Source organism: Conger conger, chromosome 9, assembly GCF_963514075.1.
Source record: "Conger conger chromosome 9, fConCon1.1, whole genome shotgun sequence".
In the NCBI taxonomy this organism is placed as follows: domain Eukaryota; kingdom Metazoa; phylum Chordata; class Actinopteri; order Anguilliformes; family Congridae; genus Conger; species Conger conger.
The window spans coordinates 23,254,613-23,272,770 of record NC_083768.1 but is presented as its reverse complement, the minus strand read 5'-3'; the positions used below and the strand labels follow the sequence as shown (position 1 = coordinate 23,272,770).

The 18,158-nt window shown below is 43.9% G+C and overlaps 2 protein-coding genes across 3 annotated transcripts; both read right to left on the bottom strand.

Annotated features, from left to right (window-relative positions):
* Nucleotides 1–421: 421 nt before the first annotated feature.
* Nucleotides 422–6,738, bottom strand: eif3i (eukaryotic translation initiation factor 3, subunit I). The gene is made up of 11 exons (XM_061253911.1): nt 6,579–6,738; nt 5,807–5,899; nt 5,104–5,191; nt 4,849–4,914; nt 3,680–3,829; nt 3,297–3,424; nt 3,080–3,190; nt 2,695–2,784; nt 2,295–2,368; nt 1,836–1,928; nt 422–1,515 (listed from the first exon to the last, which is right to left on the bottom strand). Exons 1-11 carry the CDS (start codon nt 6,579–6,581, stop codon nt 1,434–1,436), a joined length of 978 nt encoding a protein of 325 aa, XP_061109895.1. The 5' UTR covers nt 6,582–6,738; the 3' UTR covers nt 422–1,433.
* A 974-nt stretch (nt 6,739–7,712) lies between these two features.
* txlna (taxilin alpha) lies at nt 7,713–17,129 on the bottom strand. Of its 2 annotated transcripts, none has more exons than XM_061256225.1 (11): nt 17,033–17,129; nt 15,925–16,107; nt 15,431–15,721; nt 15,184–15,275; nt 13,743–13,913; nt 12,835–13,029; nt 12,181–12,300; nt 11,717–11,791; nt 11,073–11,165; nt 10,881–10,976; nt 7,713–10,035 (listed from the first exon to the last, which is right to left on the bottom strand). In XM_061256225.1, exons 2-11 carry the CDS (start codon nt 16,097–16,099, stop codon nt 9,763–9,765), a joined length of 1,581 nt encoding a protein of 526 aa, XP_061112209.1. In that variant the 5' UTR covers nt 16,100–16,107; nt 17,033–17,129; the 3' UTR covers nt 7,713–9,762. The 2 variants fall into 2 exon arrangements, with proteins under 2 accessions (XP_061112209.1, XP_061112210.1); XM_061256226.1 differs by lacking the exon at nt 17,033–17,129 and adding an exon at nt 16,949–17,023.
* Between the last annotated feature and the right edge of the window lie 1,029 nt (nt 17,130–18,158).

Below are 18,158 nucleotides of genomic sequence, written 5' to 3'. Positions count from 1 at the left end.
AATAATGTCAGAATCCTACCAACTCATTCATGTTGTGAAAATGGTTGTCTGCCTTGCTCAAGTGTGCAATATTTCTTCCGTAGATGTTAAGATCTAACAAACCATAAAATAATTTCTGAAATGTTATAAACTAAATTTTGTTGTACTGAACATTAGACCACAAGGATTTCACCAGATACCAAGAGTATGGTTTTAGGTTTTGGTAAATGTTTTGCCCTCATGCTTCAAGAGGCTGTTGATGTTAAAAATGAATGCCATTCTGCATGGAAATGCTAGGACATTGAGACAAAAGTTCTGGCATAGCTTGTTGATGAGGCCTCTCAGCAGGAGCCACTTTCATTGTAATAATTTAAATCATGATGCCATCTGCATTTATTAGTAAGATCTGCAGTGATTGAAATTGGGTCTTATGAAAAGTAAATACTTCAGAGCAAAATGTTTTATTAATACATTCTCAGGAATGTAACATGGTCGTTCCAGAAGGTTCTCTAGGACAGTGTTTCCAGTCCTCGGGACCCACTTGCCAGAAAGTTTTTGTTGTAGCCAGGAACCCACACACCTGATTTAATGACTGAACCAATCAAACCACCAAACATTATTAAATCAGGTGTGTGAGTTCTTGGTTACAACAAAACACCTGGCAAGTGGGTCCTGAGGACTGGAGGTGAGAAGCACTGCTCTAGGACACATTTTTCCATCAAGCACAGCATTCCTGAAGCCCTTTCAAAGCAGCACACCAGAATGTCATTGTGCACCAGGACTGGGTTCGATTCCAAATTGTATGGTTTCTTCATGTTCCCTTCCTTTGCTTCCAGGGGGGAATCCCCAAAATGCCAGGAATATGAAATATGGAGGCCAGGTAGCCCCAAGTGGGGTTCAGTTCTGAATTATGAAAGGGGAGGGAGCAATTATATTCCCTTGCTTGTGTTTTTGAGTGAGGTTTAAGAAAGCCTTACTGGAGTTGGTGTGCTTTTATTATCACTAAAATGAGCAAGGATGGTTCATATGCATTATTCACAAACATGCATTATTCACAAGCATACCAAAGTCATCTGACAGAAAAAGAAAATACTTGCACACAGCTGATTTTACTAAGGGTAATATAGTTTGTGAGGGCCTATCAGTTCTATTTTGGTTTGGTCATAGTCTATCCTCCCTGGCAGAGCACCCGTTAAGTTTGCTTGTCACAAATGTAGGCAAGAAATACCTCCCTCGAGGGAAGACCACAAGGGATGGTAATATGTTAAAGTGGAATCGAAGCCAGTCCTGGTATTAGCATATTCAATGTCAACAATTTAATACCAAGAGTATTGAAAGTGTCATCTGACAGAGGCATTCAGTCCAACTGATGTTTCTGTGAAGCTCAAAGAACTGATGATTTTTTGGGGTCCTGTATAAGTTTATTAATTCTGTGCCAACATTGCTGCTGTTCCTTAGACTTCCAGCTCAAAGTCAAAGTACTGTGGATCAAAGTAATGCAGCCTCACATAGCCATCTTCTCCTCCACTGCTGTAGCTGTAAATGCAAATATTTTGATGTTCAGACATAGGCATACATACATGGTGGCAATGCCACGAATCTGAACTAGTGTAATGTTCAGTGAGAATTATGGGGCTTATGATGTTACGGACCTAATGAGAGCTATATAAAATTGCCAACATATACAAATTTGTTTAGAAGGGACTCTTATACACCAATGGAACAAATTTCCCATTTTCTAGAGTGCAGTGCTTTACCTAAACAAACATGCACAACTTGTATGGGGAAATTGAAGTTTCCTTGAATAAAGACAGGTCTGAGTAACAACAACATGCAATGTTTAAGGGAGTCGTCACCTTTTCCCATCAGGATGGAAAGCCACACAGTTGATGGGGCCAAAGTGCCCTTTCACTCTCCCAAACTCCTCCTCATAGGCCGCATGGAAGAACCTGGGGCAGGAGGAATCCGTATCCGTATCACAACACACAAGGCTGGGCACGCTAAAGGCCAGCCAGCACTCGGAAAATGAGACGCAAGATATGTAGGGTCCGCCGTACTGAAGCTACCTCACGCAGCCCACAGGGCCTTCACCATTCACCACCAGTTCAAGTTACAAATACATAAGATTATAAATGTTAAAAAGATGGCCCTTTAGTACAGGCCACAATTGAAGTAGCTTCTAAGAGTACAAGTGTTTTTTTTGTTTTTTTTTTACCCCCAGATTTCTCCAAAAAGAGTTGCCCATAAAAAACACTTTCACTTCCAGGTTTATAGACACCTACAGCTGCAAAGTGGCCCTCTGACATTGAACTCACCTGGCCTCAAACTTGCCAATCCTGGTGGAGGTGGTTGTGACGTCCATAGCCTCCTGCCCACCACCCATGACCACCTGTAACATAGGGACAGACACAATAGACCATGGACAGATCTATGGTCAGTTACCCTGGAGGACCACATTTGGTACATGGACATGTTGCTAATAAGATTTGATTTTAACTTTCATTTAAAGCTGGAGCAACAGATGCAATTACTATCCCAGGTTAGCTTGACAGCCAAAGACAGCAAAAACTTCAATAGAAAGTAGAATGTCACATTTAGTAGAACTAGTGGAAAACTGTACCCTTCAATTAATAGGTACATGCAGGTATCAAACATCAATAAGTCTCCTTCATGTGAATATGCTAGAATGGATCAGAAGATAACAGCAGGTCTCACATGGTCCATGATGGGAGAGATGGCAGCTGAGTTGACAGGCCTTTCTGTCTTGAATGTCTTGATGTGGTCCAGTGATGTAGAGTCGAACAGCTGCAGGAAGAGGGTACAGACCAACTCAACACAATCACACAGTGCACACAGAGGCCAATCACAACAGGGCAACCAAATTGAAGGACCAATCACAGAGTGAAGAATATTAGAACTAAAAGGACATTTCTACCCCAGCTCCATCCTTGGATAACTACTGCCAATTTTGATATATTTGTGGCAATTACTATATTTTCCATAATCACACATGCATTTTTCCTTTGTGCTGAATGCTATAGGATCCCACACTAAAACCAAACCACAGACCTACTCCCATACTCAGTCAGGAGGTGCAGACCTTGGCAGAGTTGTCTTTGGAGGCAGTGATGACCATGGTGAGATCCACAGAGGGCTGGATGTCATTGATCTGCTTGGAGTGCTCCTTCACCTTCTTAAGAATCTCCCCGGACTGCACAGGAGAAACATGCCGGCATCAACTGACAGGTCACGTGACTTTGGCCCAGGCACAGACAGGAGAGCAGGAGCTAAGGATCAGGATTCAGTGGTGAAGGTACCTTGGCGCTGAACTGGTTGATTTCTCCATTCTCGTGACCAGCGATGACAAACTCCCCCAGAGGTCCCCACACTGCGCTGGTGATTTTAGACTCATTGCATGGCACCGACGAGTAAGGTTGGTTGTCCTCTGGGACAGTGGTAAAAAATCATGTATAAAAATCAAAAAATACACTGTAAAGGCCAGTTTATAGACATTTGCAAAAGTTCTATTGTTACTATAAACTGGCCTTAACACTAACCAGCACTAATCACCAGCTGCATAGCGCATACATTTCCATAGAAGAATGTCTGTCATATACTAATAAGGTGGATATTCAACACACTTGATAAAATAAGCCGAATAACAGATCCGAAAAAGACATAACCTGGTACTGAGGATTACCTATTTGCTGGGGGTCTCGAAGATCAAAGAAGTTCATGAAGCACTGGTACCCCATCTGCTTGTCTGTGGAGAACATGATGATGTTCCCACTGAAGTCAAACCCACAGGTCCTGACCGCAGAGCTAGTTTCCAGCAGGGCCAACTGTTTGCCTGCTCAAAGGTGGAAAAGAAGTTTCAGGTTAATCGATTCCATTTTTTCCCCAATTCAGAACTCCAAAGCCACAAAAGGCCAAGCATTACTTTATAACAGTCATAAACCTGCACTCCACTCACTCTTCCCTGATGTTTCACCAAGTTCTCCATTTTAATAAATAGTCGTCCTTTTAAGGTTCACTGCAGCAAAATATAGCTTTCCCAGTCAGGGCCAGTTTGGTTGCTCAGCCAGGGTCTGTTTGGGCTACTAAGATACTTTTTTCGTCATTACATTATATAAATTTTTATATTAATTTTGCAGACACTATTATCCAGATCGATGTACAGTTGATTAGACTAAGCAGAAGACAATCCTCCCCTGGAGCAATGCAGGGTTAAGGGCCTTGCTCAAGGGCCCAATGACTCTGTGGATCTTGTTGTGGCTACACCAGGGATCGAACCGCCGACCTTGCGGGTCCCAGTCATGTACCTTAACCACGCTACGGGCCGCCCAGGTCGCCATCCAAGGTCGCCATTCAGAGGTACACTACTTATTAACTAAATATTAAGTCAAGCACTCTAATCTCCAGTGAAGATTACTAAAGTGAAATTAATGTCAAATAAAATGCCAAAATGTTAAGCACACTAGCATTGCAAGACTTTGGAAGCGACACACGGCAAGAAAAAAGAAAAAGCTTTTTTTGACATGTAAGCACTTTTCCTTATTTCTCAAGCAGTGCCATTGCAACCACTTTCAATTAAATTCACAACCCTCACTTGTGAAGATTTTCAAAGACAATGTAAACTCTAAATAAAACAGTTGTTTATTTTTACAATAAAAAAAAAATGAAATGCAGCATCAGATACACCATGGTCGTTATGCAGACACAAGGCCAAGTGTCTTAATTAAGGGGCAATCATCAATCTACTTCAAAACCATCAAACTAGTCTGACCTCTTAGTAAACCATAATTCCTTAACAGCTAAATCGCTCACCTGAACCCACAGCACATACAGTATTCAGTACATTCTACTTGCCTGTCTCGCAATCCCATAGCCTGCAACTGTTATCTGCAGACCCGGTCAGCACGTTCTTGGTGTCCCCTGAGTCTTTAGTTAAGGGAACAATGGACACTTCGCAATCATCCCCAAATAATTTCTCCCTCCAACTCCAAAATCTTGACACAGAATGATAGTCCCCCATAACAAAATAAACCCTGAAACATTGAGGTTAACTAAACATTTAACATGTAGTGTCAATACAGCAGAACCCAGTCTTTGTCAGGAGGATACAGTCGACATCTACACACCAGACGGCTCCCGTGTGACCATTGTAAGTGCCCAATCTCTCCCCATTGACCGAGTACCACACATTAACAACCTGGATAAAAGAACAACAAAAAAACAGTGAAAACTCAGGACCAGCTTGAAGATCAGTCCATAATCAATTTTTTTATTTATTTTACATTTGATTGACTAAAGTAAGTAACTGCCCTCATAGATGCTCTCAGCCTCAACAGCAGTATATAAACAAGGATATTGCATTTGTAATCCACCAATTCGTCTGACTGCATACCATGTTTATTACTATATGTTAGGTGTCAAAATCAATTCTGGGCTGATATGCATGCTGTTTCAAGCCATGCCCAACACGCCAATATTTTGATCAAACAAAGCAGGTCAGAATAAAATTACACAGTATGCCCAATGCTAATCATTCACTGTAGTACCTTCTAAGAAAGGTATGGGTATCAATTTTATCGCCAACTAATTGGGACAAATAGTCAAGACATTTAATTGGATGCTGACCAAAACACAGGAAGCAGGCTTGATGTAGTTTAGGTTACAGATAAGATATTTGCAGAGGGAAATCATTTGTGAGCAGACACAGAATGGGATGAAAACTACCACAGCCCAATAGTTCTTCCGCTTTACCGGGAGCTAATCCCTAAAGGACAATGCATGGTGCTCAATAAGGAAAAGCTTATGTACTTACAGTGTCTTTGGCTGCTGAAAACAACAAGTCTCCTTCTCTGTTGTACTTGATCTGTGTTATGGACCTTTCATGTCCCTGCAAGAGGATTGGCTTCTACAAGGAGGGAGAGGTGGAAAACGTAATGTAGCACATTTTAAATCATTGGTTTCATACAGATGAAATGCAGAGGTGACAGTTCATTAATGTTTTTGAGCCACGTCATTGGGTAGGCAAACAGAACACGCTAAAGGTCCCGATCAATTTGCGTCAATGATTATACCCATTTTCAAACATGACGGACAGCTTACAATCGCAGTCTCCACACTTTCGAAATACTTCAAATAAAATAACGTCACAACATTCCCAGCACACACACCACTAGATAGATTATCGCTATACAATTTATATGTTGCGATACCTCTGTGAACAGAGAGGATTACGTACGCGGCTAACGCCATCAACGGAATTCGCAATTGTTAGTTTGCCAAATAACACGAACACCTTACGAATAATAACTAACGTTACGGCTTTGCACTTTAAACATTGTAAAGTGGTAAAACCATTTAAACCTCTGATAAACAACGTCCGGAATGTCGTCACAAAATCTACTCAATAACTAGCTAACATGTTCCCGACTATTCTTGTTAATGACACAACATGCACAATCAATCCTAAACTAGCTAGCTACATTGGCTAACGGAAACGCTTTAGCTAGCAAGCTAGCGCAGTTATATTCTAGCTAGGTAACGTCACAATAACAAAACAGGATTATTTTTTTAAAGAAATACCTTACCATTTTCACGTTCTGGTGTAACTCCGTCTGTCTCCGAGAATCAACAAGGCTATTTGTCTTCCTTAAAATATGAATTGAGCAAACTCTTTACCAAGGCCTTATCAACAGCGTGCTCTTTTGCAGCCCGGCATGAAACTAAAAGGCGGAAGTAATCGTCGTATCAGAGGTTAAATGAGAAGGAAGTTCCTGTTTAAAAAAAAAAAAAAAAGATCTCGATGGTGTCGACATAACTGTTGATGTGTCGATCTCGAACCTATACTATTTTGAACAGTACATTCGGAAATTCCTTCACACTGAGCTAATTACTCTCGTCCAGGGACCGATTATTAAAATTCTGTACCGCACATTAAATTCATTATTATTAATTATATTAGATATGTATTCAATTGTATTTATCCATTCACGTTTAGATAGCCTGATGCAAAAAACAAAAAAACAAAAAAAACTGCAGAATAAGTCACACATTAACCAACCGGTGAGCAGAAGCTGTCTCCAGTTCTAACGTATCTCAATGGTGTCGACCTTAGGTATCGGCCATGGGAAGTTCTATTAAGTATACTGCCAGTTCACAGTGATGATCATAATAGAATGTAATTAACACTCCTCCGCACATTCACTCTTAGTTATTTATTAGACTTCTACGGTTGTAGCCTATCCACTTCTGATGCGTTGTGCGTTTAGAAATATATACCACTGTTGTAATGTGTGGTTATTTGCGTTAGTCACCTTGTCAGCTTTGACCAGTCTGGCCATTCTCCTCTGATGCCTCTCATTGACAAGGCATTTCTGTCTGCAGAACTGCAGCTCACTGGATTTTTTTTTGGTTTTATGCACCATTCTTTGCAAACTCTAGAGACTACTGTGCATGAAAATCCCAGGAGATCAGCCGTTTCTGAGATACTCAAACCACCCTGTCTGCCACTAAAAATCATTTCAAGTCACTTGGATCACATTTTTTCCACATTCTGATGGTTGATGTTAACATTAACCACAGCTCCTGACCCGTATCTACATGATTGTATCCATTGCACTGCTGCCACAGAATTGGCTGATTAGATAATCGCATGAATAAGTAGGTGTAGTAAAGTAAAAGTGCTTAAATAGAATGTGTCTAAAAATAATGAAGTCAAATAATTCTTTTTCATTCATGTTTTAATTGTAAAGATGTACAGAGACAAAACAACAACGAAAATGGAAGTACAGCACACGCCTTAAAACATAGCAATGCAATCTTTGGTACCTGATAAAGATCGTGTTATCCTAAATGAGCACAAAGTGTAAGTATGAAACAAATATGAGGATAAAGATAGTAAAAGGCGATGGACTAATTAAAGCGTGTTTTATTGACAATGCAGAATCTGAATAAAATCACCTGGAATTGCTATGAAATGAAGTTACAGTTTCAAAGTGTAGCCTACACTTAAAGGAAAGAGCCAAATTCTGGAAGACACAGGTCACAGGCCTTAATTATTTGACTTGGGGGACATTAGTGTTAAACGACCAGACACATCTGGCATCCGAAGTGGAAAAATGCACTCCAGGGTAGTATTCTGTCAAACACATCAAGTTCATGTTCCTTGCAAGCCTCAATTTTTTCCACAGGACACACATCAGGAGTGTCAGAAAGACAAGACAGTTTACAATCTGGGCTTCACTGAGAATAAGATTTGAAATCCATTTCACAACTAGAGCATGTCATTGTGGTGCCAACTGGGGAGTATTTACCCTCATGGACATTTAACTGACCAAGATAAATACAAATTGAAAATTTATTCAGATAAATGTGGTCACTGACAGCAAACTTGGCAATGAGGTGCAAATGAGAGTATGCCATATTAAGTATAAGATACATTCTTTTTCTGGTGACTGATGGAAACCAGTACCTTGTAAAGTACTTGAAAAAAAATCACATACACAGTTCAGAGGCTGGAATTGCATAGAAGAGAGACCTGGTTTGACTTACTTTCATTTGCTGTCCTGCACTGGAAAACTACTTTGAAGACCGATCACCGCTATACTTCAGGGTACTTTAATAAATTAAAAAAAGGTTCCCTTGCATATCTATGCTAAATTTCCTTAGATCTTACAAAAATAAATACAAATAATAATATTCAATTTGTTTGATCTAGGGAATTCTCATGCAAGGACAAAACTGTAGCTTCTCTGTATAAATGTTAATTTTTTAAAATTCTTTTATTTTTATTTTGTCTTGAGCAACACCAAAAAGAAAATAATGCATTTGTAGAAAATACCTTCATTTATTCCTATTTGTATTGGACTTTTCTGCCTTTTTGTAGGAATGATAGTGAACTAACTATAACTGAAAAATTGGTCCAAGAAAATTATGCCATTAGCTTAAAAAGTTAATAATCAACATTTTATGTAAATCATTAAGAAAATCTCAAACGTATAAATAGGAAGATAGTTGTGTTCGTGTTGCAGATACAGACATAACTCAGTGTCATAGAAAAGATAAATATAAACTACAGATGTAGGTGAACTCTGCAACATATAAAAAGGTGCAAAGAAAGATTAACAAAAATATTGTGAATGAAAAGTTTGGAGCTTGAAGAGAACTTCAAAAATTGTGTTGCTCTTGAAGCGCCATGTTTACAGGTTTTTAATGGTAATGTAAATGAATTAGAGTCTTTGCTCAATTACTCTGTCCCCCCCAAAGCGTTTCTTTATACTACCCAGACAGCTCGCCCCACAAACTGCGAAGCCAGGCCGTTGCACAGCAGCTTTCCAAACACAAGTTAAGGCAGCAAATGAAAAAAACGCCCTGACAAAGGTACTAGCCATGCTTTCGCTGCTGTAACGTGCAGTGCTCACCCTCCGTAACTGGCCATCCGGTGCAACAGCAGCAGTTCAAGGGGTGGTCAGCCAAGACAGATCCCTATAAGAAAAGCGCGCACGGACGCACACACCAACACACTCAGAAGCGCTTTGTGGTCGCGTTTGCAAACAGTGGTTCATTTTCCTCGGCACGTGAAAGCAGGGAATGTTCGTGAATGTGTGCTTTACAGAAAGGAAACTGGGAGTGGGGGTTTGGGAGGCAGAATGAACAATCGTAAGGGAAAACTTGCTTCCTGTCAAGGTGTACTCCCTCCGAACACAAAGCTGGTGAAATGTGGCTGCAGCAGAACACGGGGAAAGGGCCGTGGGCGAGCGGGAGCCTGGGGGCTCATTCCTGGACGGGCAGGGCGCAGGCCTCCCCCGCTGCCCCCGGACCGCAGTGGCAGTGGGCGGGCAGAGTCTCTGGGTCGGGGCTGCTGAGGACTCTGGGGCTGCTCTGGTCAGAGTCTGTGGCCTGAGGGCCCGGCGCGGGGCCCGGACTGCTCATGCACAGCACCTTCTTGCTGAGCTCGTTGCGCTCCGTCTGCAGGGCCCGGCACAGCTTCTCCAGCTTCTGCACCTTCCCCTGCAGGCTCTCCAGCTCCCCGTCCCTCAGCGTCTTCTGCACAACACAACACACAAGCACTGCGTCAGTTACGCACACACACCAGCACAAGCACTGCGTCAGTTATGCACACACACCACAACTTCTGCACAACACAATGCACAAGCACTGCGTCAGTTATGGACACACACCACGGCTTCTGCACAACACAGCACACTGCGTGATTTATGCATGCACACACACCAACACAGCGCACTGCGTCACTTATGCACACACACACTGCCACATCGCACTGCGTCATTTATGCACACACACAATTCTGCATCTTCTGCACAATTGGGACTGCATTATTCATGAGCCACATGTGAAGCAGCAACCTCTGCACAACACACCACCACATCACACTGCATTATTCATGAGTGCGCACATAAACCTCATCATGGACATATGAGTGCTCTGCATGCTAATTCCAGACCACTGGTCAGCGCACACACAGCAACCCTTTCAAATGTCTCTCAACCGCTTGACCTGTAAATAATGATAACAACACTGGCATCCCTCCCCCTTAAACTATAAGCAGAGCAATACATTACATTACATTACAGGCATTCAGCAGACACTCTTATCCAGAGCGACGTACAACGAAGTGCAGATCGAGCACAGGAACAAGTGTGAAGAGGACCCTAGAGGACAGTACGATTCCGATACAATCTCACATGGTGGAGAAAGCACTCAACTATTGTATGTGAAGGATCTCTTGTGTCTGATATATATACCCTTGAACACTACAGAGAAGTGATGGCACCTTTAGCTAAACTCTAAAGCTGTGGATACCATCTACCAGTAACAGGGCTCAGCAGTGTTGATGAATCTCACTTCAACATGAGGGACACTGCTCTTACCTCCTCTGCCATCTCCAGAAGAGCCTTGTTGCTGCTCTCCCATCTTGACCGGTACATTGTTGTCTCTTTCTCCAGCTTCTTAATCTTCTTGGTCATCTGTAGGAAAACGCACGTGTCAGCTCCATCACAGGCCCACGACACGGCTGGCAGAACAGGCTCTGCCCTCGAGATCCCACTCGCTCACTGACTCACCTTCTCCATCTCCTGTTTGAATGTGGTGAACACCTCGTTGCTTTTGGAAAGAGTGTTCTGGAACTCCTCAAACTTTTCTGTATACAGTGACAACTGGCGAGAGACAAATGTTTAATAAGGGAATATCAACACAGAGGTGAAGATGGAATATAGTAGGTTTGAAATGATATTTAAACCAAGTATATTTAAATGTTCTTATCAAAAGTAAACACAAAGGCGTGCTTTGTTACATTGACAGTGTATTTTATTGGTCAAACCCCATGCCCAGGGTAGCTCCAAGCTTTTCTTACCGGTCCAGTTGGTTTTCATTTCAACACAAATTTAGCACGGTTTCTACTAATTAGCAGCTCTCTCTAGCTGTTGAATGAGGTGTACTTTGGTCAGATTCGACTGAAAGCTGACCTCCAGGAACAGGATAGGTCAGACCTGCACTACAGGTTGTAGCAAAGGTAGCATCCAAAAACCGTCTCTAGGCGATGAAAGGCGATGAAAGGCATATGTAAAATATGATGGTAGTGCCCCAGCACAGTGAAAAGCACTGTACTTTCACAATGTTCAATCGATCACATGAGCATTGTGCATTTCGCTGGTGACGCACTGCTCTGAGGGAGGCACAGGAGCCACTCGGGAGGACTGCCTCTCACCTGCTGCTTGAGGTGGACTTCCTGCTGCTTCATCAGCTCACACATGCGCTGGGACTCCACTGCCTCTTTCAGGAGCTGAGGACAGACAGACACCAGTCTCATCACACGCAACCACACCAGCCGCCAAAAAGAGCAAGATCGATCTCATCACGTAGGTGACGGGGAACCTTTGAAAATACAATGCCCGTCGTCTATGGGGGTTAACTGGGGAGGCATTTAGTTTTGTTTGCTCCGTTGGAAACTTGACTATTCTGGTTGAACCAATACTGATGACTGATGCATATGATATGCAGATGCTGAGTAACTTCCTTCATTAAAAGAATGTGTGTTCGACTGTTAAAAACGGACATTACTCCACATGACTACAGGTGCTGAAGTCCTTTGAAACCCCAACATGTGCTTTGCCCCTTTAAAACACAAGAGTGGCATTGTACTAAACTTGAAAAAAGTGTGGCTTGACTTACAAAGTCCTTCTCCCTCTGGTGGCGGTCCTCAGACTCCTTCAGCAGCTCCTGGGCTTGGTGCAGCTTGGCGTCCACCAGCTGCTGCTGCAGGTCCTTGTGCTTGAACACTTTATCTATGTGCTGAGGGGGAGAGAGGGGGAGCAGGGTGAGCATACCTGCGCTAGGCTGCATCTGCACCTGCCGTCTCAATGCTCTGGGCTCCCACACTCTGGCTGCTTGTTCACAACTTTCATGACCAGCCCACAGTGTTTACTCAGACTGCTGTGCCCAGGGGCTCCATGTGCAACAGCACCCAACTGCCTGAGAACGCAAACCTCGAAAGCCCAGATGATTAGATGACCTTTGCTACTTCAATGGCTAGCTTTGATTCTAAGTCAGCTAATTCAAGAATGGAAATGAAATTCAACTGGCCCATATATATCTTTTATTTTAATCACTGATTTATCTGAGAATTAACCGAGCCTCCATCATTTTCTTGAAATCACTGAATTGAAATGAAACAGTACCCAACTCTACTTGCAGTGACACTCATTCAGCTGCAGAAAAGCCTCTTTTGACCTCAGTTTTACTGGTGTGTTGGGCATTTTAATCAGGGGGCTCCTGGCCGCTGCGGTCAGGCTGGGCGGAGGCCGTAGCGCCCCCCGGTGGCCTCACCTCCTCTCGCAGCTCGTACTGCTCGATGAGCTTCTTGAGCTTGTCGGCCAGCTCCATGTTCTCCTGCCGCAGGCTGGCGTTGCGCTCGTTGTGCTGCTCCATCTGTGCCTGGATGTCGTTCAGCGTCACCTGGAAGTGTGAGGTCACTTCCTTTCTCTTCTCCTCCTCGACCCGGGCACGCTGCATCCCGTCCTCCTGCACAGCGGGGAGAATCACTTCACATCAAACGCAGGCACTTACAATTAGCACATGCTCTTATCCACAGCAACTTAGACAACTTACATTTTTACCATCTTTAGTATCTATTTATACAGTTCAATCTATACTAATTCAGGTAAAGTACCTTTCTCAAAGGTATGATAAGCATACCCCAACTGTAAATTAAACTACTGCATAGTTTCACATAGCTCAGTGTTTCACAGCCATGCGCCTTTAAGAGCCCCTCCAATCTCTGCAGAGCATCAGTTAACACCTGGCAGCCAGCTCCTCCAACTTTGTTTTATGATGTCATGTGACAGCTAAATAAACTCTACTTGCAGATGTAGTATGACAGAACAAACGTGTGAACGTAACTGTAGGGCGAGTCAGTGGGGCTGCTGCGAGTCAGCGGAGCTTGTGAGGCAGTGTGTTCCATATATCGTGGTCTGTACTGTTTTAACCACAGCAAATTTTCAGAGGATCTCACTGTTTTAAATGCTTGTTAAAATGACTTAGGAATTTGCAGGAATCTGATCTACAACATGTTGGACCTTGCATTGTGCTGTAGTGCTCTGTGGTTGTGCACCAAACGGCCGAGTCCCTGATCGTGTTCATCTGGAGACCGCACGTTGGCGCTATAAGGTACAGCAGCTGCTATGATACACGCCACTGTGGTGCAGTGTGGTGTGCGGTCAAGCGCTCGACCGCACCTTGAGCGTGCGGTTGTGTCTCTGCAGCTCCCTGCACAGGCTCTCCAGCTTGCTGCGAGCCAGGATAGCCTTGCTGTGCTCGTTCCTCAAGTGGTCCTTCTCCTGGATGAGCTGCGTCTGCTTCTTCTGCAGGGCCCGCATCTGCTTCTGTGAGTTACGGTGCTCCTCCAGCTGAAACAGGAAACCGGGGAGGAGAGTGAAACGCTTAGGCAGCCCCCATGCAACCTTAAGAGTGCCTCACTGAAGTGTACGTAACATAATTACTCCCACGCAGAACTGCAGAAGTATTTTTAAACAGGTATGCTTTTCCAGAAGCAATTTGAAAGCACACTCCACATAGTGATTTTAACAAATCCCCAGGAGCCGAACCAGATGCCACAACGCTGTCCCGGTGTCACGTATTCCGATGAGAAGAGAATTTCCTTGACATTCAATTATTTATTTCTCAGTCAAGGAAGAAATGAGAAGAAACAACAGTGGACATCCCCTCCTGTTCACTGTGCCCATTCCTGCCACACCTGCTCAGGCTGTGCCCAGCGAGCCTCTGTCCAGCCAACGCAGTGCACTCTGGCCCCTGAGCTCAGCCTGAGAACAGGCCAGGAGCGGGTGTCAGCTCTGGCCGCGCGCCAGCTTCCTGACCGAGCGCTGCTGCTCGGAGATCAATACCAGTCACATCGCATCATCCACAGCCTGTCCTCCTCCGCAGGCCAAGAAAACACTCACAGTACCTTCTCCTCTCGAAATATTACATTACCCCTTCACAAATTACAATTACAGATGCTGCTTTTGGGGGTCGATGAGGTTTTGAAATTCAGTGGGCTATGCACTCCGAAAGAAGAAACGATATGCATTTCTTGATCCCGTGCCAGGCTTTTTACGGGACTAAAAACTGTTTGCCTCTCTGCCAGAAGCTATGAGTTCAATGAGCTCCAATGGTTCTTCTCAATAAGGAGATGGAACAAAAGCAGCTGAGAACTGACTGAATCCATCGTTAAAAGCCATTAATTGAACATTATTCTAAAAATAGTTGTACTGACATTGATTTTAAGCAAGATGATTGGAGCACTACTGTATACGCATTCAGAGAGAATGAGTGGGATGGAACTTTTTCTACATTGGTTATGAGCTCTCAAGGTTATAACAGCAAACCAGGACTTTGCTTTAACAACTAATCCAAAAGACAGCATCTTATGTAACACAACACCCCATCACCGCACAAGGATATTCACTTCACTTAGTAATTTTACTTGGTCCGGAAGACTGCCCTCAACTGGCCCAACAAAACACCTTCTGGCAGACACCAGCGTTTCCAGCGAGCGTTTCCTATCCAAGTACCAACCAAGTCCAAACCTGCTTCTCTAAAGACCTGCGTCATGACAAGGCTATAGGCTGCTATGTTTGCTGGTGCAATATCTATGGTGGACGGAGGGTTCAGACTCACCAGTTCAGCATACTTCTTGCAGAGGCCTCCCAATTTCTCTTCTGGCGTGCTCAGAGTATTGAGGGTCTGCATCAAGAGGGTGATCTCCTTTCCTGAGACACCAAACCACAAACCACTCAAACACCTGACCACAAATCCCTAACAACAAATAACCTAAGCTGTGCTGCCATTTAATGATGCACATATCATGTAGACAAATCAGGCCTACACGCTACAGGCCTACACAAAGCAAAAGATCCGGCCCTACCTAATCCCTTGACCTTCTTCTTGTCCTGCATTTTCTTCTGGTCCTTTTCCACGACAGTCCCGTTGAGTTTGGGCTGCTCCGGCTTGCTGTCCTCTTTGTCGGCCAGGCCGTTGAGCTCCAGGCTGTCGGGCTGACCGTTGCAGGCCTCGGGGGCCTCTGGGGCCTCCGGCAGGGCCCCGTCCTCCCCACTGTCCTCCTGGCAGTACGTGCTGAGGATGTCCTCCAGCTGCCGACTCAGCTCCTCCGCCATGTCGCAGGAGGACGCCGGCACCGCCACCTCCACCTCCACCTCTGCGTGTGACGAAGGCAAGCCGCACCCTTCAATGCCCCGTAACTTTCGCGCACACAGACCCATATTCACACACACCTGCCAGACATTCAGCCAGGCCCAGTCATGGCCGAGGAAAGTCCTCACAATGGATTGTTTTTTTTCCTCCGTGACTTTGTGTTTATGCATCAGACTGCATTCATGATGAGACAGGAGTGTCTCTTACCGCCGTTCTTTGCCTGCTCTTCCACTGGTGGGGTGACGGACTGCTGTTCATCTGTTCCGTCTGGACTGCCTGAGGTCCCTGGAGCCACAGCGCTTCCTCCAGGCACCTCCTCTGAACTGGGCTGTGACCCTCCACCGCACTCCTGCTCCTGGCCCTCACTATTCTGCTTCTTCATGTTTCAGCCTGAAAACACACAGCGGCACAATGACCCTGGAGCTCTGCGTCGCTAGGAAATTGGCATAACATGTCTGCAGCAGCATACAATGTAATAACCACGTGTCCTCCCGTCCGTGCTTTAAGTGGAAATGTATAATATAGCGGGGAAGAAAGCCATCTGGTACAGGCCATTAGCTACTGGTACGTATGTAGCCGCCCCTACCTAGCCTTAGTCGACAGTGCAATGGTTCTCTTAACGTAGTGAAAGGTCTGTTGAAAGCAACAGCCACTCGATAATAAAGCTCAATTTCAAGACAACCGTTTCCCAGTGTTCTCTTAAGTTCACTCTCCCGTTTACGCTATTATGTCATCCTGCTCTACGCATACACAGCTCGAAAAGCTGGCTAGCTATTCAGTTGTTTTTTTTTTAAATTTAATTTCAACAAACTAACATGAGTGTAGGCGATCGATTATCGAGTGTGAATTACAACTTAACCGTAAGACAACCTTAACGTTAGTTGGTCAAGTTACAAGCAAGCAAATAGGAAAATGAAAGTCAAACGGTGTCATGAATCGAAAGCTTGAGGAATGGTAGCTACCCTGTAACCTACTTTGTGGCAAAGATACACAAATATAGGCCAGTTAATTAAGATTATCCAACGTTGTTGGCTTAGTTGTTAATGAAACTAATTTTAAAGTAAAAAAAAAACGTTTCCTTTTGTAAGCTAGTTAGCGAGCTAGCCGTGCTACGGAAATAAATTGCTAGCCAACATAGCCAATGATAGTTAGCATAGGCAGCTAGCTAACGTAAGACTAGTCTTAAAGCTAAACTAGTATAGAAAACTTGAGGCAATAGTAAGGCACAAACCAAAATCTAATAGTAGCAGGATTAATTAGTAGTTACAGCGAATCAATCTGTTGTAATATAGCATTCGAATAGTTGGGTTTTTACCTGAGTCGTTTCAAGTAACCACAACAATTTCAACTGAGCTTCACTGCCAACTGACACGGGAAATGCCGGAAAAAATGCGAAGTGTGATTGGTTCAAGAGAAACGGAAGTTCGTCATTTTCGTCAAAAGACGCGCAAAAAGAGGCGGACCCGACGCGTAGGGTTTACTGGGCAATGTTGTCTTTGTGGCCGATATATTTCAATTATCAAGTTAAATAATTTTTCTGTGTTTGCTTTTCTGTTTGCTGCCTGCCATATCACTTATCACGACTGCAGAATATTAATGTATTATTTTCAGTGAAATAGTAAACTAAATGTTTTTGAATTTGTTATATTTCACATAAATTAGAAAACCATGCAAGTAGGCTACTGTGGATCTCTGAAATGGTTGTATGCCCCCCAGTGATAAATATCCTGAAAATCCAGTACAAAGTCATCTGCTCTTTGCCCTTTCACACATGCAAAATTCACTCAAGAAATTCCAGTTTCTTGTGGCGTTGCAATGCATACTAGTCTTTTTTGTTTAAAACCATCCATCCATCCATCCATTATCTGAACCCGCTTATCCTGATCAGGGTCGCAGGGGGGCTGGAGCCTATCCCAGCATACATTGGGCGAAAGGCAGGAATACACCCTGGACAGGTCGCCAGTCCATCGCAGGGCACACGCACCATTCACTCACACACTCATGCCTACGGGCAATTTAGACTCTCCAATCGGCCTAACATGCATGTCTTTGGACTGTGGGAGGAAACCGGAGTACCCGGAGGAAACCCACGCAGACACGGGGAGAACATGCAAACTCCGCACAGAGAGGCCCCGGCCGACGGGGATTCGAACCCAGGACCTCCTTGCTGTGAGGCGGCAGTGCTACCCACTGCACCATCCGTGCCGCTGTTTAAAACCAATCTTTTGATAAATTAAAGACCAGCAAAAATCCCAAAAAAAATTTGGTCTCAATCCAGCATAAGCATACAAACGTCTTAAAATATATGAACATTTTTTTTTTTTAAATACTTGTGTATTTTCACACCAAAGTTGTGTGCCACCTCCATTTGACTTTCAAATCGACTCCCCGCCCTTAAAAAAGAAAGATCCCAATAGCATCCAGCTGCAGACTTGCAAACA